We start from the raw sequence: 27490 nt of genomic DNA on the forward strand, positions 1-27490 counted from the left end.
GGCCGTAGATAAAGGAACCAATCTGGGAAACAGAAAGTTTAAAACTTTCTCATCTACAGTACTTATGGTTCGTGTGCGCATTAACCCTATAATAATTTATATATAGCTGTCATAGCTCTCGGGAGAAGTTAATTTTGAAAATACTGAAACTTTTTTCTGACTATGTGATGATTATAACATATTTGTTCTATAGTGATTCTCGAAGCAGAACCAATTTCTGACATACAGTTTACAAATAATTCAGAAACTATACACCTTCATGTGCTCAGCTGAACCTGTGTGGACTAAGTTTTCTCGTTGCATTAGAAATGTGGAGATGCATTTAGAGCGCAAGAGGGAAACTGGAAAATTCTGATCTCGGGCGTAATCGGAGAAACTTCCAAAACTCTCTGAACAAGCTCTCCCAAATCTTTAGCTGATCCTGTTTGAAACAATTTTGAATAATATGAAGAAACTGAATATAAAACTCACTGGAAAATTTCTCTTTATCAAACGTAATTTTGTGATCATAATACTTGTCTTAGTAAGGTAAATATCAATGCGGTTTTTTATAAGGAGCTGCAAACTAGCTTCTCCCGTCAGTCTGTGTATTTGACTGGAATATATGAATCTGATTGGAATCTGTGAATCATTAACTAATGGTGCTCTTTCAAAATTATCGGTAAAGCTATGAAATGTGCATAATGCTGATATGTTCGTGCCTTCCAGTGGCAGATTGGTGAATCAGAGACTGATGAACGAATTGAGTTCAGGTGTTCCTTATAAAATAAGGAAAAACCTCATTGTTCATCACTCTGCGCTCATATCTATCATACCTGATTGAGTGGTTTTACTCATTAAAGTACCGAGTAAAAATTATGTTTTTTGGTATAAGATCATACATTCTTCGTAGAGCAGCCTATCATCTCAATCTCGATCATAATCATTCCCAGTTATCACAGCAAATTTCCATATTGTTAATATGATTTCTTTGGAAACGCATGAGTTTCATTATTCAGCACATCCGTTCCAAAACAATCAAACTTCGATGTCATTCTGATCATTGTCCTTTTTATCAACCGACAAGTTAGTCATTCTCAACTCAAGCTGAGAAAAATTATTACACCTTGACTATCTGATTCGTTCTTCTGTTGACATAAAGTGCTCTATTATTCGGTGTGCTTTTTCATCGGTTATTTGTAGAAGCCGGAGCGTAGCTGCTGCTAAGTACACATCAATGGTGCAGTGTTTGAGAGCAGCTGATGAGCGGGAGAGTGGAGAGGGAGCAAGTAGTGAGAGGTGGTGGTACGGTACACAATCTGGATATTATCTGGTGACTACCTTTCTCGGAGACAGAAAGAAACGTTTACAATATGGACAGGGAAGGAGCTTATCAGTTTTCACTCCCTGCTGGTCTGCCAAGACTGCGCTACTTTACTACAATTCAGCATCGCTAGTATTCAGCGTGCGCTGGGATAAATTAATTATTTCTGTGTGTTATTGGAAGTTGATCATTCAAAGTGCCAAATTGATTTTCGACAAAATGAGACTGCCAGCAATGATCTTTGTTGCAATGTGTGTTTTAATTTTTTATGACAACGTGAATGCCTTGTCAACGACGTGAGTAACCGATACATTTCAATTTTGTTCTATTTATCATACTTTTCCAAATCTATTAAACTATTTATTATTCATAATTCTGTGCTTTATGATCTTATATAAGGAACATTGATTGACTTGATGACTCTACAGTTTTATTGTAGTTTAACAGGAAAATACAGATAATACTCATACTCAGTAGGTCGCGATGATATTCCATCGTTGACTTTTAAATCATGAATTAACAAAAATATTATTAAATTATTGAATTTTGACAAGAAATACTATTCTAGAGCTTTTTAAGAAAATTTTAATTGGATAAAAGGAAGGAGACGGGCCGCGCTACCTGTGCACTGGGCTATTGTTTAAAGTTAAGTAAAGAAGATGATATTAATAACCCTGTTGCGTTGAATAAGAGAAATTGGCTGACACGGTGTGAGGAGAGAAAAAGCACTAGCGGGTTGTTGTGGAGAAGTAGATTGCGAGGAAGGAATACTGACCCATTTGAATGGGATAAAGACGATATGGAATAAAATCAAAGAAGAAGGAGAAGGCCCCTTGATTTGGCTGTGTTTTTTGACAGTGAGAGAGAATGAGTGTGTCACACTCCTTTCAAACGTTTGAATAGTATAAAGGGTTTCTCAACGATGTGTCAGATTAAAATGTACATTCGATCTCACGACGGGGCTCACAAGTTTTTCCGGAAAATTTTTTAACGACAGATTAAACTATACATACTACTTTTTCCTAACAGAATGAATTCGAGGTAACCGATTCCAGATATAATTGATTGTGAACTATATGATTGTTGCTTCGAAAAACTGCTCTTCTGCCCATCAGGACTCTTTTGAGTTGAGAAGATATGCATTTTAATGAGATATGTACAAACAATTTTTTCTAAAACATCCAATAATTCTGGTCAACAAGGAAATCTTCTTCGCACTTATTCTATATATTTTGTTGGATTGTTTCAATGGAGACTTTGTTTTTTCAACTGGACACAGACAGTCTGTATGCTAGTAAGAAATCTCCTTGCTCAATAATATTTAGTTGGAAAGTAGGATTCAATGAGTTGAATATAAGTGAGCCAATATAAACAATACACATATACAATGAACCAATACTGCACGTCCATGAGCCAAATCTTTTCCATTACCGTATAATTCATCAATATTCATAATATACTGAATGAAATATCTACAGCGTAGATTTCGTTTACTCATTATTTGAAATTTCTATTCAGAGTTTTAACTTTTCGTTCAACCCAGAGTTTCGTTTAACCCAAAATACGTATTTCAATAATTATAAGAACAGATTCTCTTGAAGATTATTATTTCTTTTAGAGGTACAATCAAGTAGCTTCTTATAGTTTTGATATAGAATTTCTACTTTCAATTCTGATTGAAATCTGAAAAGTCATAAAAACGTGACTTATTACAGGCCAAAAGCCTAGTATGTATTCGTACTCTACCAGCTATCGGTGTGTAATAGAACTATCATTGTGATTACTCACTACTTAGCAATTAAGAGCACAGAATAAGTAGTAGTTATTGTTCTCATCTACGGATTTTATTGCAGAAAGTTGATTTCAGTCAATTCAAATTCTTCCAACATACAAAACGTCTCAGGTCTGATTTGTTCATGCTATCTTTTCTTCTATCTTTTAGTTCACCATTTTATGATGTATTCGATTTCAACAATAATCTTTTTTTGACTATCTATATTCTCCTACTAATCGTTTTAGCACAAATTTAGTATTCGATATCCATAGAGTCAATGAAAATGCTGTTTTTTCATTTTTTATTCATTTATACAATAAGTATATTATCAAAATGATAGGGAGAGGAAACATAAGGTAACCTTGTGCTATTCCTCTACCAAATTTAGATAATACATAGACCGAAATCGGTTTCTCGTAGTTCTTCAATACACAAAATTGTCATACAAGTATTTTCACAAAGTAGATTTTCAAATTTAGATGCTTCAAAACTAAACATAGAAGAAATGTTCCACCACATTAATATAACTAAAATAGGAAATATTCACATATTAGAAATATAATTTTGAAGAATTACCGAATTGCTTATTGAAGTCTTCATTCTAACGGCCAAGCTACATGAGGCTTTTATCAGACGAGTCTGCAGAGTAGGAAGCTCTCCGATTTGCTGATTATCATCTGATTCCCGATCGCCAACCCAATCAGCCAATCAGATAGCTTCCTGCCCTGCTGACTCTGAAACACGCCTCATGTGGCTAGGCCATAAATCCGAATAGAAGTCTCTCCCGCAAGTCTCAAATATGCCTAAATGATAGTTTATGATAGGTTGATACTTGATCGTTGATAAAGTCTCTCTCGCAATTCTCGAATATGCCGAGTTGATAGTTGATGGGTCTTCGGCCGATAAATAGTGAAAATGACTAATTGATTTTGATTGCTGCACTTGAGATTTTCAATAGAGTACGCTAATAATGGATGTTATGAAATAGCCTATCATATTCCTTTTCGGTTTCAAGTGGAGTCGAATCCTAAATGAGTTCAAATAAGCTCAGATTTCGAAACTCTGAATCTATAATCTATAAATAGGTAGGCCTGCTCCAGTAGGCTACAGGTAATTGTTTTATTTCAATCTGTGTGGTTTTGTTTTGGTTTTGCTGAAGATGTTGTACACATAGGCCCTACATTTGCGCATAGATATTGGGGAATAATGAATTTAATGATGATTGAGTTCTAAACAACCAGGAAGTAAGCAACAAGCGGTCACCATCCCAATCAAAGTACCGAGAGCTGGTCAAGATTATTAATATAAATTCAACCATCCATTCTACTTGATCCTCCAAGAGGACTAACTGTTAATAAGTTATAAACTATCAATGAATAGAGATTTAAAGAGATGAAGAGAGATTAGATTTTTTGAAGGGAAGGGATTTTTTGAGATGTTTTCATTGTTAGGATGTGTACAGAAAACAATACAGCGTTTGATCGTAGTTCTAGTTCTGGATGTAAAATTAGAGATGGTTTTTGCAATGCAAGAAAGCTTCACAGCTATAAATTTATTGAGGCTGTCTCATATTCTCTATTGAGAGTAACCTTCCACATCTTATCTGCTCATTAGACGAATTAATTCATAGTAATGAATCTAAATGGATAATCATTTGCGAATTTCTCCAATTAATGGTTAATTATTATTCTACTCACGATTTCAAAATTGCATGAAGCACGTCATTGTCAACCAAATTCAACATTATTCAATGCCAAATGAAATTCTTGAGAGAAATTTTCCTATTGCACAATTCTTATGAAAGTTGGGTGCCTAGTAGAAAATTTCGGGGTTTCATCTATTTGAATTTATTGTTCTTGAATTTATCTTGACATCAAGATTAATGAGACATCAATTCCTTTGAGATATCGAATTCAATTTAAACAACAGGAAGAATTAGGAGATTTGCCAATTTGAGGGATTTATATTGCAAAGATATGTACGAAGAATTTCTCAAAATTCATCATGTAATAACAAAACTCAAAAATAAATGTAAACAACTCATGCATTTTTTGTGTTTCAATAGCTAAACCTATACTTTATCAATTGATAATCTAGGTAAAGTATTTTGTTTAGGTCAATCTCTCTCTTACACAGCCTCTAAATAGATTGTGGTCATCTTACTAAACTACAATAGGCCTATACCTTTAGAATAGATTGTTATAATCATCCTTCAATATGGAAATCACTTATGGAAAATTTAATTTATATTAGCACAACTTTTTTCGTAGCTCCTTTCGTTCATTCATTTTCATGATAAACTCAATCATTATACTCTTAGCATATTTTTCTAAGTAGAAGTAGGACGATAAAACAAATCTGAGATTCATGAAGATAGGAAACTGTAAGATAGCTATTATTAATCGTTACACCTCACTCCACATCAATTGAAAGATTGGATCTCACCTTGATAAATGAGAACAAAATTGATTGAGTGGCCTACTCAGCTTCTATTATTTTTCCTAATTGGTTCAATAAGTACTATCACAAAAATATTGCCATAATTATGTTATAAACTATCCCAAGTTTTCATATACTCAAATAGGACCACACTCGAAAAAAAGAAGCAGACATAAACAATTACTTTTGCATGCATAATCTAGTCAAAGTTGACTAACACTCGTTCAGGTGGAGCAAATCAACTGCAATTCATTCATCGACGTTCTATTGTTTTCGATTAGTTCCACTGCTATAATCTAGTGAAATATCTTCCTTCCTGTACTAACTGACTTCTTTCTACTCAGAGCGTCGCTGCATTGAAAACTAATAACTAGGCCGCGTTTCAAGTACCTAGTTTTCTATTTTCTATTCAGAGCATTATGCTACCTGTAACGGCAACGCATACTTCAACAATAGCGCATGTCAACACAGTAATTTTCAATCCATTGAAACTTAACTTATCTGAGTGTTAGTCTGAATATTATTGAACTCTCTCAGTAAGCTATTTTGTAATCAAGATCTTGTCATGCAAAAAACGACCGTATTATTTCAAGTTTCAACTGTCTTCTAAAAGTAGCACATTAATGAACAGGATTAAGGAAGTTCATCAATATTTTCCGGACAGTATTAATGAGGCATTCAGGTTCTGATCAGTGTATTTCGTTTTCTTTGACATTTTTAATTCAAATTTTTATAATAAGATTTGTTCACTTCAGCATGTGAATAACATTATAACTATTATTGTTAATAAGAAGTCCGTTTCGAAAATAAAATTAATGTTGATGAAAAAGACACAATGTTCTTGAATAAATGTAGATATTCAAGTGTACCGTATTACAAAGTGTGTTACACTTTTGACATGAAATTCTTCTACTGAATCCACTATAAAAACAAGAGGGAGTCACATCGTGATAATGTATTTGATTAAGATAATAGTCACCTAGTATTATTAGGCACCTGATATTTATTTGCCACCTAGTCAAGTTGAAATAATTTATTAAGGTAGTAAAAAATACTCTAGACAATGATTTATAATACTATTTTTCTCTAGCGTCTAAAGCAAATTGATAATCAGTTTCATTTTAAGAATTTATACTACCTTTGCGAAAATGACCTTGTTTTCAGCCTCTCTTGAACATCTTTAAACTGAACTCTTTTCCACTCTTTGTGTTCATTGTAATTACCGGAACTAATAATGCGATATAAATCAGTTGAGGCGTAGACAAGGACTATGCTTTGTTCTAGACTTTTATTCGACGATATCAGGAGATTCTCGAGAGTTGGTCGGTTTATATTGAATGCGGTCTACAAGACCAATGTTTATTCTCGTAAAAAAGTACTATGGTATCAATGATATGATGCTACACATTCAGAATCAGAAATAAACAGAAAAAATAGTAGGGTATTTTTATCAAGCATTATTGACTAGAATGAGTTCGAGAACCAAAATGTATTATTGGCATTTACAGGAAAATGATCGATAGGAAATATTGTAACAGATAAGGTTACGACTACTATATTCATAGCCTGATGTTCAAACTTGACAATCTTGAAATGCAAATGTCTTCTGTGAAGTATTGATGTCATTGTAAAATTATCAATATGCAATTAAAAAGATATTTCAATGGAAAAGCTGGTCAGCTGTGAATAGTGCTGACAGTATGAAGTGAATCTCACTACAGAGATTGCCGGGGGTCATTGTGTATTCATTGTATTTCACGCTGAGTTTCACTTGTTGCATATTCTAGCGCCGTATTCGCACTGTGTTCATATGCATCTACCAATACTGAAACATTAAAATTCAAAATGCATTGAAGAAAAGAAATTTTGAAATGAGATACATTCGAGATATCTTATAAAGTTATAACATAATATCTTATAAGAAATTACACTCCAAGAATACTACGACATGACCATAGATGGACGGTTAAAATACTTTGTCTTGTTCTGGGTATGTGGAAATCTGTATCAAATCTTTACAATTTGGTTGAGCAGTTTCAAGTTATCCACTTGAATGACTTCGATTTATTCGGATGAATTCAGTTGACTTTGAGAGTGCTCCTTATTTGTTATGACTTCTATTTTTTAGTATTTGACCTATCAGATAATATCTGGTGTATTCAACATACTATGTTTCTTTCCAACAATATTTTGTTATTCAATTTCGGCATGTTCTAGAATGCTCGACAATGAACTTAATCTGAATCGCTCTTTCTTTATTTTATTTGCTTCTTTCTTATCCCTTTACACCGTCTGTGTAAGATTCTGCTCTACTGAACATGTATGCTGTTTGTATGCTGCTCTACTCAACAAATAAATGCGTTTCGAGTAGAATAATGTTTAAAAAAAGCTGTTTGAAGTAATTGTTCAATCATTGTTAGGCCTACTTTGAAAAATGATCTCCATTAACAGTTTGTATGAATATCATCCTTAAGACCAAACTCCTAGACTTATTCACACCGCAAACTAAACACTGCATTTTGCATTGTTCATCTTTCGAGCTCCTTAGTTGATTCACAGTGACCTAATATTTGGAGCAATATATATTGTAGAAAGCAAAGTAGAAGTAGTTTAAATTCTTGAGAAGCATGAAGTTTGAAATACAGACTATTATATAAGGATAGATTAATGCTGAATTTTTGTTTTAGAGAGTATAGAATGTTCTATACTCTATTCCAAAGGCTTGCAGCGCCACCTTCTCAGTAGTTTTCAAGAATTTGCTCACTAACTACAGAGCTACACATCACTCGTAATAGCATTAAATCTAGATTCGGTGACATTGCATTGACATCTGCATTGTCTCCCTGTCCCCTCCACTCCCTCATTGTCAACTATTGGAGAGTCAGAAAGTGTTTCGAGATTATTTCTCAGGATGAAAATAGATATCACTCTAAATTAGCCTACTTTAAGATAGATAAGTTGAGAAGCTTGTCTTACAACATATTTATTTCTGTCAATGAATTGAATATGTCTATTCTCAAGCATTAGAATAGTAGAATAACATTCAATAGTAGAGCATACTTCCCTCTAGGCAGACTAAACATGTATTGTATTGATTTACTACTTTCACCCATATTGGTCAAATGTAACACTTATTTCTGTTTTGTAGAATTATTCTCAATCACACAAAATTCATCCAATCCAAATATTCACAGCGATGAGATGTAATGATGCTTTTAAAGCTCATCATTTACGTACTGGAGAGTGATTTCGCGAGATTTCTGCGAATGAGTTCGCTAGATAAAATCGTTCATTATAGTGAATATATATTCACGAGTAATGAACTCGGAGAAATATAATCGAGTCATCACTTGAGAAAAAAGGCGTTCCCGTGGTCCAAGGTTGCTCGAGGTACAGTGTCGAACCGCAAATACAGAACTCGCCTCCCTTGTGTGACTTGGTCTACGCAAAGCGAAAAGGGCACGAGCATTCCTGTTTAGCAACTGAGAGATACAATGTAAATAAAGATTGATAGAGGAGAATGGTTGGTGGATTCATTCGCGATGTGTTGTCAGATTAGGATTATGGTCAGCAGCAGCAGCAGCAGCAGCCAGTTCGCAGTGCACATTCGCCGTACCAGTTGCACAATCAAATTGGCAATGAACCAGTATCGGCTGTTGTCGTTGTGTGTGGTGACGCACCGCCCTCGTTAATTGAAAGCGACCCGCCGCACACGGCACTTAGGTGCGGTCAAGCTCCTTCTTTGACAATAATCCACTGACTGGACAATCACGTCTCGCATTCTCTAGTCACCTCATCTCTTCTGCGCTCTTATTCTGGTCTGCCTATCCCGCTTTTGATTCCACCATAGAGAAAAATACTTGTTATAATATAGATATAAGTTTGTCTGTAATTCTACTATCGGCTTTATGTTTTCTATCTTTGCATTCCACTTTCTGTCTTCATTCTTCTATCGTATCTTCATTCTCCAACATTAATTCATTCATCTATCATCTCTTCATTCTCCAACCTAAATTCTAATCCTACTTCCGACATTTTCTACTAGAACCCATAGCTGGGTCAATCTTTCTTTGTCCACGTCATGTACAAAAATGACATGTGAAGGTGCTTACAGACTTGAGCGTCATGGAAACGTGCATTTCGCCTTTTATTAGCCGACGCTATGCTTATTATATTTGTATTTCTACAGAAACAATAAGATACAGATATAATCAGCTAATGACAAGCAAAAATGCGCGTGTTCTTGGCGCTTAATTCTGTACGCACCACGCACCATAAGATTGAAGAAACAGATTACGTAAATGAGACACCCAAAGAGAGATAGAGGTGTCCAACCAAGACGAGATTCCTGTCCACAGAGAGTAGACAGGTATTCTAAGTTCTGCGGTCCATGTCTTATTTTCTATGGACAGAATGACGACGGTCAAATACAAACGTTCCAGTTGGATTTCTCAATATTGAAGATGATTTGAAGAAAAACCATATACTAGCCAGATCGAGAGCTATACCACTCCACAAAAACACTTCATGGATTTATAATTCGTAGATAATCCATCAGATATTCATTGCTTTTCACACTCAAGATTGATTATAAGCTTAAGCTAGAGCTTTTGAGTTTTTGATCCAGCTTGGGAAGGACTCTGGACACTGGTCTTCCCTGAAACTGACGAATGTTATCGGATAAGTGTAATTTTATTTCTTTACAATTTTGATTATGTTACACGATGTTTTATAGTTTCATAGAAAATGAATGAATTTGAATGATTATGTGATTTTAGCTGTTCAAATCGTTAAATTACCATTGCAGAGTTTCAAGCTGCCCGGACAAATGTGTGAATTGCACTCAGACTGACATGCTACTGTGGTTGACAGACAAATGTCGGTATGACAAGTTCCTCAGGCCAAATTCTCAAACTATCAATGGTACAGATATGGACATCACGCATGTGTCATGCCGAATTTATGTTTATTTTCTCGGCTCCATTGAAGATCAAAACCTGGTAAGCGATCATGAATAGATGAATTAGGATAAAATAATGTACTATTTATCGCAGTTATTTCCAAATTTGCTTTTATCTCCATTTCTATATTGAATATGATACCTACCTTCAAGCAAACTTCAACAAACCTTGAATTTAATCTGTGTTTGTCAGTGAGTATAGAATGTAATACATTCTGTAGTAATACATTGTTGTTAAATTCTGTAATACAGAATGTTGTAGAATGTAATAGGCATACCTACATTCTATGCTCACTGGTGTTTGTTGAGAAGCTGCGTCTCATTACAATAGCCAATTATCAATTTCACAAGCTCAGCAATTCTTCAATTGATTTTATTTTCATACGAATCAACTCGCAAATTTATTTTAAAATGTGAAATTCATTTATTTATTTGAATAATATGAATGAGAACAAATGAAGAATACGAGATACTTTTTCAAATTCAGATTTGATGATCTGCATTATCTCCCCCCCCCCCACATGTAAATCGTATCTCTCTTTTTAAATCGTATCTCTCCTTATACTCTGAGCTGAATTTTGAATGACAGGCTACTATGAGTGAATATTTCCAAGATCCAATTAAAAAACTGATTGCATTCTTTTACACAAAAAGGTAGGCTACAAAGACAGAAGATTGGCAAATAGTAGAGGTTTGGCCTACAATAATAACCGCCAAAAGAATTTTGCAGTTCATTAGTATGCTGTTGGAATAAATTAATCTGCCAACAATTTTGAAATGTAGATTATTTGTTATTTCTTGTCAATGCCTGAGGTGGATTAGTATTTAGCAATTTGTTTTTCGCGAGAAACAAACATGTCAATGAAAACGTCATATGTTGTTGATAATTAAGCCTTGATATATGAGAAGCCTAGTTCCAAAAGGTACTATATCCACTTTGGGAAATTTTTCACAAACAGAGAAAAACATCTCATTTATTATTTCACGTATCATTTGATTTATTTCCAATTTCAATGCAATCAGTATTTTTTATGTATTTTTTTGGTAATAAATTTATGTTGATCCAATTATTGCAACTTTTCCCAAAATATTTCAAAAATTACAGGAGTCATGGATATAGTACATTTTGCCTCAATTGATGGATATAGTACATTTTGGGAATGAATGGATTGGATATAGTATGTTATGGAATTGTAGAATGATATGAGAGCAAATATAGTATTCTTGTTTTATTAAAAGTCATGAAATATGCCATTCAAAAGTCTGAAGTAGTTTTAAAATGTTAAGATTAATTAATAAAGTTCAGTATATTTCTGAATAGGTACTTGAAACAGCTGCTGTACCTTTTTGAGAAGTGCAAAAGTCTCAAATCTTGATGAAAATGCATGTCTGAATAATAAGCCTATTAAAATAGGTCTTCATAGTAGAAATCATTGTTTTCATTTACAGTTACAGCTTCTTCACTTAAACACTCTTTGTGGAATGGATGCTCTTCCCAGTTACTTCCAATCTTCTGTAAAAGGTTTCGCACATCTTCTTTTTTTGGAGGTGCCATGTGATTGGCTTTCTTGACTCGTCGTAATGGTAGCACAATGTTTGAAACATTTCTATTCTTTTTGGAAATATTGTTTTGAGTACCTGTTCCTTCCATGTAAAACTGCCGCACTGTTATCAATCTTGGAGTAGTATGGTCAAATGTAATCACTTTAGCATCAGTGATATTGAAACCCTTATTAACCTTCAGGAATGGTTTGACAGCTTCATTCCAATTTTAAATTAATACTGTATTTGATGCATGTAGAGTTCCCACTGATGATAGTATTTCATTGTAGTCTTCAGGATCAATGATTTGTAGTTTCTTCCTCAGTTGTTTCTCAGCCAACCCAAATGCTCTATCAGCGGGTAAATAGGAATGGCCTCGAACCGGAAACACCCACTCCAAGTTGATTCCTTGCTTTGAACAATATTTTGTAAGCATGAAAAGCATAGCATAGTTTTTATTTTGGCCCGTGCAAGAGTCACAAAACACATGCAAAGTTTTAATATGTCTATTGAGAGGTGCTTCAACAATGATGGGTAAAACCCTATTCAAAGAATGAGATAGACAGGAGACTATCTGATTACTACCTCTTCCATATTCACTCTCCAACCAACTATAGAAATGAACATTTTCTTTTTTAGTGATGCCTCCAAGTCATGAATAATGATTCCAAACGTATAATATCATAACTGCCGGGAATAGTAGGCTTCAGTTATCTGAGTTTTTGGTAGTGTTTGGTTTTGCATAAGATCAAACACTATTGTTATGATGTCCCTGGGTCGTAGGTTCAAATGCTTATAAAAACATTTGCTGCGAGTTTTATGAAGAACTTAGTATTTTTCATCCAATTAATATTTAATAATGAATTCTTATTTTCTCAAGGAAGGTCTGTTGATATCAAAACATGAACAGATGGGATATAGTACGTTTTGGAATGATTCAATACAGCTGGTAAACAAGAAGCATTGGATATAGTATCTTTTGAAACTATGAAGGATATAGTACCTTTTGTAACTGATCAGTTCAGGGATATAGTACATTATGCCATGAAACTGAATTTTCAACATCAATTTCTATGTGTTAAAGTATGTTTTGGCATAAAACAAACTGCAGAAATCGATGGAAACGATAACAAAGTATTTAGAAAGGCCAAAAAGTGAATTTGAGAAAAAAATGGATTTAGTACCTTTTGGAATTAAGCTTCTCATATATGCATCATTCATCCGACAATTTTATTCGGCATTTAGCTTTGAAATTCTTACATTGTTGTTAATTATACTGTTTTAAAAATTTACTCATAGCCAATTTTTTTCTCATTTGGCGATGTGAATGATACACAATTGGCTTGAAAACAATTATTTGGAGAGAATGTGCTACAACATTGGTTTTTTGGAAAAATTATTAGCTTGTTTCTCATACACAAGTTTTATTTTTCTCATTCCTCTTTTTTGAAAACAGTTCGTAAACTCGTCATTCAATATTTTAACAAATAAAATGATTAGAGTATTTTGTTTGAAGATAGAACAATATAGCCTAATATTTTTAAATATAGGCCAACGGTATGAATTTGAAATCAGCCCAGATTAATTTATTTGGATTCGATAATAATCAGCTTGCATCATCAAGCACAATAATTATTACATATTGCATAAATATGATAGACTAGCCGTCAGGCTCGCTGCGCTCGCCATATCCGTCTAGCCAGGGGGCTCCGCTCCCTGGACCCCCGACTGGATAGTCCAAGAATGAGATCAGCAGGCTCGCTTCGCTCGCCTGCATTTTTCATTTGGGCATTTTATCATATGTTAGGACAATCCAGTCGGGGGTCCAGACTAAACGGCTGGCTAAACGGATATGGCGAGCAAAGCAAGCCTGACTGCTAGTAATATAATATTCCCAGGATTGAAGTAGCAGTGCCCAATCAATTTTTCCGCGATAAATGCATTTAAATCTTCAACTTGGTGCCAACCTAACAAAGTCAACTCAACTTAATGCCAACCTGACAAAATTATTAATTTAGTTGCCAGTTTACAACTGTTTCGAAGAGGTACTCTATGTAGATTATAGTTCTATAGTAACATATGATATGGAAATTTCAATTATAATTAAGAGATTGGGAGAAGAAGAATATACATGCTAAAAGACGAACTTTAAACCCTTAAAAACAACCCTTAGATTTGAAATATTGCCAAAAGATTTCTTAGTGCGCCTCTAAAGGGCCAACTGAACATACCTACCAAATTTGAACGTTTTTGGTCCGGTAGATTTTTAGTTATGCGAGTGAGTGAGTGAGTGAGTGAGTGAGTGAGTGAGTGAGTGAGTGAGTCAGTCAGTCAGTCAGTCAGTGAGTGCCATTTCGCTTTTATATATATAGATATAGAATAGATGAGCGTTATAATAGCGAAAACTCCATTATCATGAAATTATGGAAACGACTTAATATTGACAAAACCACCGGTTTATAGAGACAATTTGAGATGCTAGCTGTTACACCATTATCAGTCTCTCATAACTCTTCCATTAAAAGAGAGTATACTCTTATTATTAGTTACTGAAGTTTTTCAATTATCACATTCAATTACCACTCATAAATAAATTGGCATAGATATAGACTACGAAAAAATACAATTGAAGATTGAATGGTTATAATATATCTTATGGAGAATATAATTATATCATAAGAATATAATTATAACCATTCAATCTGCAATTGTATTTTTTCGTAGTCTATATCTATGCCAATTTATTTATGAGTGGTACTCATATCCCTTTTCTCTATAGGACTTTAGAGAGAAAATAGAAGTCTATACTCAAATTATTTGAACGCATTAAAATTTATCAAGTTTTCGAGCCTTCACATTTGAAAATGGGTTGAAAAATAGTTTTGATTTGATGAAACAAAAAAGGGTACTTGGTAACTTTCATCGTACTTATTAATAATATTATAACATTTATTCTATTTCCTGTATTGATTCCTTGTATCCAATAAAGAGAATAAAATATATTGTCATTTTGGAGTTCAGCAGTTCACAGCTCACATTGTAATCAGATACCGTTGGGTGGACAGTAGACTGGCTCACTCAGGTCAGGACACCATTGAGGGCGAAGGCATGCTGCGAGACAAGGTGTGGACTCCGCATCTCTATCTGGTCAACGAGCACGAGTCGAGGGTGATGGGGTCAAGCAGGCCAGACGTGCTTGTCTCAATCCAGCCCGATGGAACTGTGCTCTATTCAACACGGTAATAAATACGCCACATAACTATCATAACAATGGTATCTCTATCGATGATCTACCTATTACATTATAACTGTATCGATTATATATATTGGTTGTGTATCCATTTCAACTACAGTGAGGTCCACGTTATCATGGCAGTGAAGAAAGATAGAAGAACAACGTTGCCGATCCTCTGTCTTATCAATGCCTTCTATAGACGGTAGCTGATACAGGTTTATTGATGTAATATTAACTGTTCATTCTCGTTTAAAATAATCAATTGTATTTTATTAAGCAAGAAATTATATTTCAAAATAATTTCATATAATGAATGTTTAATATTGAGATTTTGTTAATTAATTATTAATTCTACATTGTTAAAAGACGATCTATGACAACAGAGCAAAGCGAGAAAGAGATAGCGCTGTCCGCTTTGTTGAATGATAGACAAGGATACCAATACCATTGCTAATCAAACACTGCCATTATAACGTGGACCTCACTACAGACGCATGTATCGATCATCTATCAATAATATATCTGTATCTATAATAATATTGGTTCTTTATCGATGTCGTCCATTTCAGATAAACTGGACGTACCTATGTATCGATGACCTATCTATCACATATCTCTATCTATTATGATATTGGTTCTGTATAGATGTGTTCCATTTAAGATTGCCGTGCTACCAATTTTTCCTTAAACGGTTTGAATAGCATTTAACACCTATCAACCTAAGGATAGTTGTCGGCTCCAATGAAATAGATTCTTGATAAATTGTGAATGGATCTATTGCCTATGAATGAGAAATCCAGTTTTCAGAGCAAAATAACTTATTATCTTCAGATGAATTTACACAAAATACAGAAAGAGAAAATATCTATTAAGCCTAATTATTTCAAGTAACTACGAACTAAAATACTTATCTAGTTTACAGTTGAAACACAGTGGCTATTGGCTTTACTACAGAAAAAAACAAATTATCCACAAGATAGAACACTATAAACTGTTTAAAACTCAATTTAAAACATTAATAAATTCACTTAAACAGACAATAATTCAGAGCACAAAATTACACACACAACAGCCAGCCATGTTTTTAGAAGAAGAGCAGAACAGGAAAAGCAAAGTTGAAAGTCACGAAGCCAACGCCCTGTTCAATATCGATCTCCACAGACACGTCATCAAAAAAATTATAACTTATAAGTTTAGAATTCACATTCTACATCTGTTCTCAATAAAACTTTATTTTGAAAATGTTATTTTAAATTTTTATATATATCTCGATTTAAATAAACCATTTATCCAGTAATTTGTTAACCCTGCCTCGGTGACATCATGGAACAATGCAACAAACATTTACAATAATAAATTCTCCATCAAAAAGTTTATCCGTCTATTGATAACTCTGACATTTACTATAAAGTTCCATAGATCTCGAATTGAAGATTCGATTCCAATGTGAGAAGAAAAATGTAATATTACAAATACCCCCCTCTTGACATAAAAAAATTTTACTGTTTGAAAATTCAAAGAAAAAATTTACATTGACCCCAATGAAAATTGTTGAAATTTAAATTTGAGAACAGTAACAATTTTTTCTAGAAAAAAAACAATACATGTCATCCAAAAATATTGAAAATTATTATAAAAATTCATCAATAGCGTTTGTTATATGTTTCCAAACAATATTTCAAAATATAGAATATCAATATTACTTTTGATTTAGCTTTATAATTTAAAGAAAAATATCTCAACAGAAAGTTTAATATGTAAAGAATAGTTTTTTGAAATTGCACATAAATTTAATAGATAGAAAAATTTAATTTTTATTGCATAAAAAAAAATTTAGTATGTTGAATGAAAAATTTATTATTATTATTATTTTTTTTTAAATGAAATGATGAATTGTTACATTTAATTTTCACATAAAATTTCAATAAATCAAAAAATGTTCATTTCTTTCACTATTGACGCGGTTGATTTTATTGATGCACATTTTGGAAAACAGTCCGTTAAGGCACTCAGTATGATTTTCAGTTAAGTGTGACTCCAGTGTGATGATGTTAGTGTTGGGCTGATCCAAATACTCTTAGTGTTGGGCTGATCTGGATGCACGTAGTGTTGGGCTGCTACTTGTAGTCGACTGATGCATATCAAACTCGATACAGGTGACATCTCAGTTAGCATTGCTTCATGTTTGTAGTAGACGGCTGCATTCCAAACTCGATACAGGTGACATCTCAGTTAGCATTGCTTCATGTTTGTAGTAGACGGCTGCATTCCAAATTCAATACAGAGTCACATAAATTTTGTATCATATTTGTAATTATACAATGTACATTTCAGGCTTGAAATGACAATGTAATTCGTTTTTTGGAAAAGAGATAGACGCTGCATACAGGATTAATTTAGGTGAGGATTAATTTAGGTAAGGTTTGGTTTTTGATATTTTCAGCTTTAAGGTTTAGAGTTCTGCATACAGGAATAATTTAGGAGAGGATTTTTTGAATCAATTCTTTCATGATACTGTGACTGTTCTTCTGAATTCAAAGTTGTGAATGTGAACATGGATGGCAATTACCTCCAGGTAATGCAGTAGTGTTGAAGTTTGAGATACAGAGTCAGCAATAAGCATTGGCATTGCTATTGGCGTATGCTTTGGTGTCGGCTTTGGCATCGGCGTTGATATTGGCATTGGCGCAGGCATTGGCATTGGCGCAGGCATTGGCATTAGCATTGGCGCAGATTTTGGCATTGGCGTAGCTATTGGCATTGGCACAGGCATCGGCGTTGATTTTGGTGTTGGCATCAGCATTGGCGCAGGCATTGGCGTAGCTATTGGCATTGGTGCAGCATTGGCGCAGATTTTGGCATTGGCGCAGGCATTGACGTAGCTATTGGCATTGGCGCAGGCATTGATATCAGCACAGGCATCGGCGTTGATTTTGGCATTTTGGCGTAGTTATTAGTGTTGATTTTGTTGTAGGTATTAGTGTAGGCATCAGCATTGGCACAGATTTTGGCATCAGCATTGGCGCAGATATTGGCTTCGGCGCAGGCATCGGCATAGCTATTGGCATTGGCACAGGCATCGGCGTTGATTTTGGCGTAGTTATTGGTGTTGACATTGGCGTATTTATTGGTGTAGGCCGCAGCGTAGATTTAGGCGTAGATATTGGCGTAGTTATGTCACACTAGTTTGAAAATCACCCAAATGTTCTCAACACTCTTCATGGCGTTCACTTGTTACTGATTTCGAGATTCACATGATAACTATTTCAATGTTAATGTCTGTGCTGTACCTGTTATCTTAAAATGCTTATAAACTAAAAAGAAAAACTTGATTAGGCTATCAATACAATCTAATACACATGAAAATTATTTTAAGTATCTATGAAATTGAAATTTGTTAACATCTTATTATACAGTCAGCAATACATAAATTGTGAAATATGGACATATCAATGATAAATTTAAAAAAAAAATCATTCATTTTCATCTATTCACTGTTCAAATATCAAATTTTAATCCATTCTTCAAAATAGAAATATAATTTCATAACACCCTGTATCATTATCAAAATTGTAGAAAAAACATCAGATTATCACAACAAAAAAATAATTTCAATACATATTTCAATAATTTCAGACAATTGGTCTTCTATTCACAATCATTTCATAATATATCTGCATTTCATTATCATTAATATAACATTTCATTTATAGCATGTTCATTTCACATTTATGATTTATCATTCAGGGTTTCAAAATTATTTAGTTTTAATTTTGTTCAAAATTTGTATAAAAAGCAAATTATTTAATATTGTTAATCATCGTTTGTTGGATACTATAGTTTATTTCGACTCTTCAATGTTCTAAACACAAACTACATTTCATGACAAAACTTTACTATCAAACATTAAACAAGAAACCATTCAAAACATCAATAATATTTTGCTTCAAAGGCAAACAATATTCATAATTAATCATCATTTTGCATCTATGGCAATCAACATTATTAATCATTATTTTTGCATCTATGGCAATCAACATAAGTAATCAACACAAAAATATTATCTCATTACTGCCTCTCTAAGTCATAACCTCTGTTATTCCTTCTTTAGGCAATAATGGGTTTCCATCTCAAAAACAATCACATACCAGCAAAATTCTAATCAACAACCCCACTAAAAATTCTACATACACTCCAGCATCCATTTCAAACGATAATCAATCATATCAGAATTTATAGAACAAACAGTTTTAAAATTAAAAAAAAAAATCAATTACAAAACACTTATTTCAATTAATAATATAACAAAGCGTTTTAAATTAAACCAATTATTTTTAAAATAATTTAAAATTTAAAGACTGTATAATAAGTATAAACATTTCAAGATTATAATACAAAGACGATCAAGATGAAATATGGGTAAATAAATTCTCTAAAAAATACAAACAAGAGTAAAAGAAAACAGGGTAAATAAATTCCCTAAAACAATATAAAGAAGAGAAAGATTAATAATGGGTAATAAGTTCCCTAAAACAACACACATTTCAAAATAAGTGATACATGATGAAAAAATATATCACAAGCACACAATTCTTTACACTACAATGGATAGATTTTAGAAAAGTTAAGTTTTATCAACAATTTAAAGATTAGGAAAATAAGCTACTATTTTAACTTCCAAAATTATTTCAGAAAAATACAAATTTAAATGACTATGGACAAGATTGGTTAAGATATGCATCATAGAAGAATTTTACTGAACATTACACAAAGACAGGAAAGAATCGAAAATTGAAAAGATTAAGGGCCAAGAAAATAGGCTACAGGAAAGAAAAAAGACACAATTATGGACTCTTACCATACACTGTGTAGCGATTATGCTATTCTGAATCCCGGCATAACACAGGATTCCTAATCATTGTGTGTTGGGGAATACCCTTCCATCATGTGATTCACAGTTATCATCTTGTAAGTAAGCAACTTGAAACAACCTTTGAATACTAACACATCAATGGAGACTTTGCGTTTTGTTTTCTTCAATAGCATGATTTTATTCATAGGTTCATTTGTTTCAACAAAGCCATTTTGCTTGCAAAAGTTAGTCATGTTTACTTGAGAATGCATAACATACACTTTTTCAATTCTCAGTTGAAAGTTGAACTCATCAACTTGACTCAAAGCAACATTCATTTTGTTTACATTGTTCCTAACCTCCACAGAAACCTGTCTCATGTAAACATTCACTTTACTTATAGTTTTCCTAACCTTCAATGTAGCAATATTACTTTCATGATAGTTGACTTTCAGTGAAGACAACTCCCTATTTACTTCTTTACTCAATTCTACTGTCTCACTATGGTTGACTTTTTCAACAACAGTAACTAGGCCTACATTGTCAGAAACTTGAATGAGTTGATCTTGTAACTTAACACTACTATCATCCTGCTTCAATTTGTTTTCATCTTCATGACTATCTTTCAATGTTTCATTTGCATTTTTCAATAGAAGGTTTATACTAACCTGCTCTAGTCTTATGCTAGTACATTCTTGCTTCATATCATCAAACCTAGCATTCTGATTTTTAAACATTTGGTCTAACTTAGCATTTTGCTTATCAAATTTAGCATTTTGCTCATCAAACTTTTGTGTTAAGAATGCTATAAGATTCAGATCATTTTTAATGTTTGCCATTTTGTAATATGCACTGATTCATTAAAACTTGATCTCTCTTGAACCGATTTCCCACTCAGCAACAAACCATTCATAACCTATCAAGATATCTATCTACTAATAATTTCTATAACCAGGGATTTCATGGTGTACCATTTGGGACATATTTATTTTGTAATTCGGTCCCACAACAGGGGTAACATTTGCCGTGCTACCAATTTTTCCTTAAAAGGTTTGAATAGCATTTAACACCTATCAACCTAAGGATAGTTGTCGGCTCCAATGAAATAGATTCTTGATAAATTGTGAATGGATCTATTGCCTATGAATGAGAAATCCAGTTTTCAGAGCAAAATAACTTATAATCTTCAGATGAATTTACACAAAATACAGAAAGAGAAAATATCTATTAAGCCTAATTATTTCAAGTAACTACGAACTAAAATACTTATCTAGTTTACAGTTGAAACACAGTGGCTATTGGCTTTACTACAGAAAAAAACAAATTATCCACAAGATAGAACACTATAAACTGTTTAAAACTCAATTTAAAACATTAATAAATTCACTTAAACAGACAATAATTCAGAGCACAAAATTACACACACAACAGCCAGCCATGTTTTTAGAAGAAGAGCAGAACAGGAAAAGCAAAGTTGAAAGTCACGAAGCCAACGCCCTGTTCAATATCGATCTCCACAGACACGTCATCAAAAAAATTATAACTTATAAGTTTAGAATTCACATTCTACATCTGTTCTCAATAAAACTTTATTTTGAAAATGTTATTTTAAATTTTTATATATATCTCGATTTAAATAAACCATTTATCCAGTAATTTGTTAACCCTGCCTCGGTGACATCATGGAACAATGCAACAAACATTTACAATAATAAATTCTCCATCAAAAAGTTTATCCGTCTATTGATAACTCTGTCAAAACCTCACTACTATTATGTCTTGATTGCTTAAGGTCAAGTCTAGCAAATGAACAATTAAACAATCATTCATCAATATTTTTGAAAAGTAGTAGCCTTAAGAAGTAGGAGATATGTGGCAGATTGTGAGGGCGGTGAGTATATTGGATTATTATAACATGTAATTATGGTTTCTATTCGGAAATGTGTATATGAAAAAAACTAGAAACACAATAAAGGATTCTTGTTAAGAGATACACATCATGCAACAGGCATACCTTCTCGAGGAAATAGCAGGAGTAGCCTATCTGCTTCTTAATTTATCATGAGATAAATTAACAGTTCAAAAATTTCATTCATTATTAGGTATTATATTTTTGAAACGGTGTCCTCAATATTGTGATTTGAGTGCCCGATCAACAGAAACCAATAAGACCTACGGTAGTTGATTCTTAAATACGTGGACTATATACCTACTATCACACAATATAAATACAGTTTGCTCTGCTACTATATGCATTACTCAAGAGTCGATGGTTGTAGAATATTCAAAATTAGAACATTGAAATTTTTCAGTTTACTAGAATATTTTTTTCGTTCATTTCAAAATGTCTACTTGGAATTTCTATGTTGACACTTAATATAATATGACGTGATTGGCCGCAACTAGTCGTATCTAAGATAACAAAGAAAAGAAAACAAAAATAAGGGAAGGTAATAATTATTGTATGTGATTAACATTATTTCTATAGTAGTTTCAAGGAGCTCAATAACAGGGCAACTATGATATTTTCAAAGGAATGTGGTGGAAATCATTTTCGATACGGTTGAGCATGATAATTTATAATTTATTCGCCGTTGGACAAACATTTATTCTTCATTCACTTAATCTCTTATATTTTACATTAATTTTTGTTTTTCAGAATGAAAGTGACTCTACTTTGTCTGATGAATCTACAAAAATTCCCATTCGATTCACAAATCTGTCCACTTGTTCTAGAAAGTTGTAAGTATAAAATTATGTCCTCATGTAGTCGAAATTCAATACAATTCTAATTGATATTTGGGGAGGCGTCTTTTCACTTATGAAGAATAATATAGCTTTTCTGGGTTGATGCCCTTGAGTTTAATAAAGTCAAATATCACTCTGAAACGTCATTTTTATGGCATTGGAGACCATGTACAGTAACTTATTTATATTATATTCTTAATATTCGTATGGCGACAAGCATCGTTGTCATAAATATTTTCAATTTTATTTTCTTGAATACAAGCAATAGTAGTAGCCTACTAGAAGGCAGTACTATAGCAGAATATATAGTCCTAGAACGAAGTGAACTTTGAATTGAAATTTCATTTGTTAGGTTCAGAAGATCCAGTCTTCTATCAATAATCAAGCCTATCCATAAAATCGCATTTTAATATGAAAAATTGGAAATTTGGCTTCAAGATTTAAACTGTTCACATATCAAGAAGCTCCTCCATGAAGCACAAGCAGGCTTCATAAGTTACTAGAAAGGGAATGAAATTAATAGAGTAAGAATTTATATTGCAATGTTAATCTCACATCACATTAATCGTACGCGTATTGTTTTGAAGGGGCCTACAACACTAGTCAGTTAACATTGAATTGGGAAGGCCTATCTCCAGTGACAGTGAACAGGCGTTTGCAGCTAACAGAGTACAGTCTAGTCAACTACTGGACAAATTCAAGCGAGGTGGTCTACTCCCCACCTGAGAGCTTGGATGACAAAAGTGATGATCTTTTCTCATCATTCCAGTATCATGGAAAATTTTGTGAGTGTATTCCTGTTTAATTTATTTATATAATTTTACAGTAGAACCTCTATATAATATGCTTAGTTCATGCGTTTACTATGTATTATGGAGGGTGAATGATCGAGTTTTTGGAGGAGGACAGTAATGAAGAAAAAATACGAATCATAGAATGCTGATTATTTAATGAACAATCATAAAAATCATGGATGAAAATGGAAAATAGTATAATATAAGTATCAAATTTAATTTTTCAAAAACGTAAATATTTTTTCTAAATTTGAAATGAGAAATTCTCTGATTTATTGACATTTTTCTAATATTCACTCAACTCCAATTTTTTATGATCATAAATACATGAAAATAATTTTGTCAATTCGCCAATAATTGGCGGTCAATGTAGGTAATTTTCAGTTCATGACCTCATTTCTGGAGAATTAGCTATAGCGATTACATAATATTGTACTTGGGCTACCTATGTGAAAGAATTGGCTTTTATATTATATTTTTTATTGTTTAAATAAATGTTGATTCCGCTCCATGTACTTTTCTCATTTTGAAACTCACTCAAATCTTAAAAACAATAGAATAACCTTTCACGTCCATTCCTTTGTTACATTCATGTAGTAGTACAACTTTGTATTTTTATTCTGGTTATTTTTGTGTATTACGCTATCGAGAATGAAACATCAGACTTTTTATAGCTGGCAACTACAGCTCATTGACAGTTCACTTCCAATTGAAAAGAGAGGTTGGTCACTACATCATGGATTATTTCATGCCGAGTATTCTGCTGGTGGTGGTCTCATGGGTGTCCTTCTGGTTGGACCCGAACGCTGTTCCAGGAAGAACAACTCTTGGTAAGTTTGCAAAACATACCAAGCAAACTGAAAACTGCAAAGCTGAGAGCTTAACTGATAAATTTACAACAAGAAGGTCACTCAGCATAAGTTTCTTGAGAAACTTAAGGACTGAAGAAACACATAGGGCTTTAGGGTTGCTGAACGTATTATTGATATAAACCACATGAGAATTGCTCCAGATTAACTTTTGGTGTGACTGTAATTAGTTTTGCAAAAGTCTTTTTAGAATACTGAATTACATCAGGATAAGCTGTTAAATTATATGAATTTTATATTATAAATCGTATATCATTGCCAAAAAATATTATTGTCTATTATTCTTATTCGTAGAGTTTTAGCATATACCGGCGGGGTACAGTAGGCCTACCGTATCATTGAATTGTCAAGAGTGTCAATAATGATGACTATCATTTAATTTATCACATATGAATATTTGTAAAAATAAAATTGAATTAAGTGAGGCTAATAAGCATGAGTGTTCCTATTTTTTGTTACTTCCATTCAATTATTATAATATTTTATAAATGGCAATTACATTCATAGTAAAAAATGTACTAACACACAAAAAATATGTACCTAAGAACATTATTACTAAATTGTATACACAGGATATACTAATTTAATTAGTTCTTTCGACAGGAACAAGCACAATGCTTACATTCATCACCCTATCAAGGAATATTGGCAGTTCTCTACCAAAGGTCTCCTACATCAAGGCAACGGAAATTTGGTTCATTGTATGTACGGCATTCATTTTTGGCTCTCTGGTGGAGTTTGCATTTGTCAACACTATTTGGAGAAGAAGGTTTGTGGAAACTACTTTATTTATTACTTCTGCTACTATCACTACTAGCAACTCATCTGATCAATGTTTTTATTCAACAACGGAATTCCTCCAAACTCAAAATTTTTCTATCAATCAGTATAATAATGCAAATATGTGTAACGCTAGTTCACCTCCAAATGGTGCACATTGGTCAACACTAAACGGACTAGCAAATAATGGCGTTCATACAAACATATGTTATACTGATCAAACACTACTCAAGATCTCAAACAAATATTGGAAATATAGTGTATATAGACAAAGAGTGCCAAGAGCTTTAGTCTCAAAAGCATCTCAAGAGCTTTTATAAAAATGTGTTGTGTGTCTGCCATACGCTGAATGAATAAATAATAATGAATAACTAATGCAAATTCTAATACAATTCTCCAATTATCGTTTGAAATATTTTTTTAGTTTTAGTTTACCATATTATCATCCCAATATGAGGGTTAATTGCAGTTCATGGATACTAACTACTTTTTTCATGAGAATATATTTTTCTCTTGCATACTAAACAATAATAATAAAGGTTTACACACCTAGCTTCGCTACGCAAGAAATACGTCTCCAGAAGGCGTAGCCCTCCTATCACCCAATATTGAAAACTACACCACGCTGATGTGAACTGGAAAATTCCTAGCTTGGATTCGGAGATAGGACGGCTACATCTTCCGAAGACATAATTCTAGCGTGGCGTAGAACTTCAGAAATAGAATGTGTTAAAACACTCCACTTATATGGGCTACTTTTGTACAAATTAATAAAAACTATATAAAAAATTGTAGAACCCTTTATTATTAAAAATATTTTAACGACTAGTTTCGACCATAGGTCATTTTCAAGTTTTTGATAATAAAGGGCACTAAAAGTTTTTATATTGTTTTTATTGATATGACGGTACTGTATGACGTTAGAGCATGTAATAATGGAAGTATGATTTATTAGACTCTTTCTCCCATGCTTGAAAGAATAAATTCAATTCAAGAATATTTTGTGTAACTAAAAATTACAATCTCAAATTTACTAAATTTTTACAGAAAAAATGTTGAGCTGAAAAAAGTGAGCAGTAAGTATATTCTGAAATCAACGCTCACTCCACAACTGAAAAGAAAGGAGTTGAACTCAATTGACCGCTGCAACTCCCTATCATCCATCAATGAATCCAGATTCACCTCCGATTTCACTATAAATGTGAGTTTTCATTATTTACAGAGTTTGCCATTGATATGCATCTATTTGCCTTCCTCATAGTATTTATTGCTGAAATACAACATAATGAATCACTACAGATATGGCTACTTGCTCCTATACCCTTACGGTATTATTGATCAAAATTTTATTATAATATATAATCATCAGTGGTGGTAGAGTATATCAATAGGTCATGCTGACGATTATGATATTTCAGATAATGAAAAAAAATTATTATTCCTTTCACATTGTCACATTATTATTATATATATCAGTGGTGGTAGAGTATATCAATAGGTCATGCTGACGATTATGATATTTCAGATAATGAAAAAAAATTATTATTCCTTTCACATTGTCACTTTTTTAATGCTCATTAGAATTTTATAATAGTTACATATTATCTTTAAAGATAAAATAATGAAAGTGACAACCATTTCATTCTCAAACAGTCATCTTGTTTATAAATGAGTATATATAATAATATAGTGATAATTCCCACTTGGAAGAGGTTTATGTGACTTTAGAAAACTGTAAATATAGTTACTGGTAGCCTACTTTTGTTGATGAATTGGAATGAATGTAAATCAAATTATCTTATAAATAATATCTTGTGTTATTTTACTTAATACCATGACATTTTTCTTTCTTCATTCCAGAAAAACAATAGTGAGCTGACAGTGAACTCTATTGATTCCATCAATAAGAATCCATTCCCATTTGAGAGATCGGATGTTGATAACATAATACTACAAGTTCCACAAAATAATAATAATCAGCCTTCAAAAGGGTTTTTTACAATGACTCCTCAAGAAATAGCTCAGTGGATTGACAGAAGAAGTCGCTTTGCCTTTCCCCTCTCTTTCTTGCTATTCAATCTATTCTACTGGACATTTGTGTGGCTCTGAATATCATCTTACTGCATTTTTATACTGTACATTAAAAATATTAGATCTATATACTTTCAAATAAATTATTCTAATACTTGTTAAA

The 27490-nt window shown here is 32.9% G+C and overlaps 1 protein-coding gene across 2 annotated transcripts; it reads left to right on the plus strand.

Annotated features, from left to right (window-relative positions):
* Window positions 1-1214: 1214 nt before the first annotated feature.
* On the plus strand, window positions 1215-27490 carry LOC111047685 (pH-sensitive chloride channel 2). 2 transcript variants are annotated; one of them, XM_039426892.1, is made up of 9 exons: window positions 1215-1599; window positions 10324-10516; window positions 15040-15257; window positions 22765-22847; window positions 23441-23638; window positions 24322-24477; window positions 25108-25285; window positions 26344-26497; window positions 27157-27490. In XM_039426892.1, exons 1-9 carry the CDS (start codon window positions 1217-1219, stop codon window positions 27403-27405), a joined length of 1812 nt encoding a protein of 603 aa, XP_039282826.1. In that variant the 5' UTR covers window positions 1215-1216; the 3' UTR covers window positions 27406-27490. The 2 variants fall into 2 exon arrangements, with proteins under 2 accessions (XP_039282826.1, XP_022189190.1); XM_022333498.2 differs by having other exon boundaries at window positions 1246-1599; window positions 25120-25285.

This window comes from Nilaparvata lugens, chromosome 4 (genome assembly GCF_014356525.2).
Source record: "Nilaparvata lugens isolate BPH chromosome 4, ASM1435652v1, whole genome shotgun sequence".
In the NCBI taxonomy this organism is placed as follows: Eukaryota; Metazoa; Arthropoda; class Insecta; order Hemiptera; family Delphacidae; genus Nilaparvata; species Nilaparvata lugens.

Excerpts from the sequence above, each read along its gene's own strand:
- LOC111047685 (XM_039426892.1), top strand. The coding sequence starts at position 1,217 with ATGGTGCAGTGTTTGAGAGCAGCTGATGAGCGGGAGAGTGGAGAGGGA. Across the intron at positions 10,517-15,039 it reads CCATTGAAGATCAAAACCTG|CAGTTCACAGCTCACATTGT; the intron begins GTAAGCGATCAT and ends TTTGGAGTTCAG. Across the intron at positions 15,258-22,764 it reads ACTGTGCTCTATTCAACACG|AATGAAAGTGACTCTACTTT; the intron begins GTAATAAATACG and ends TTTGTTTTTCAG.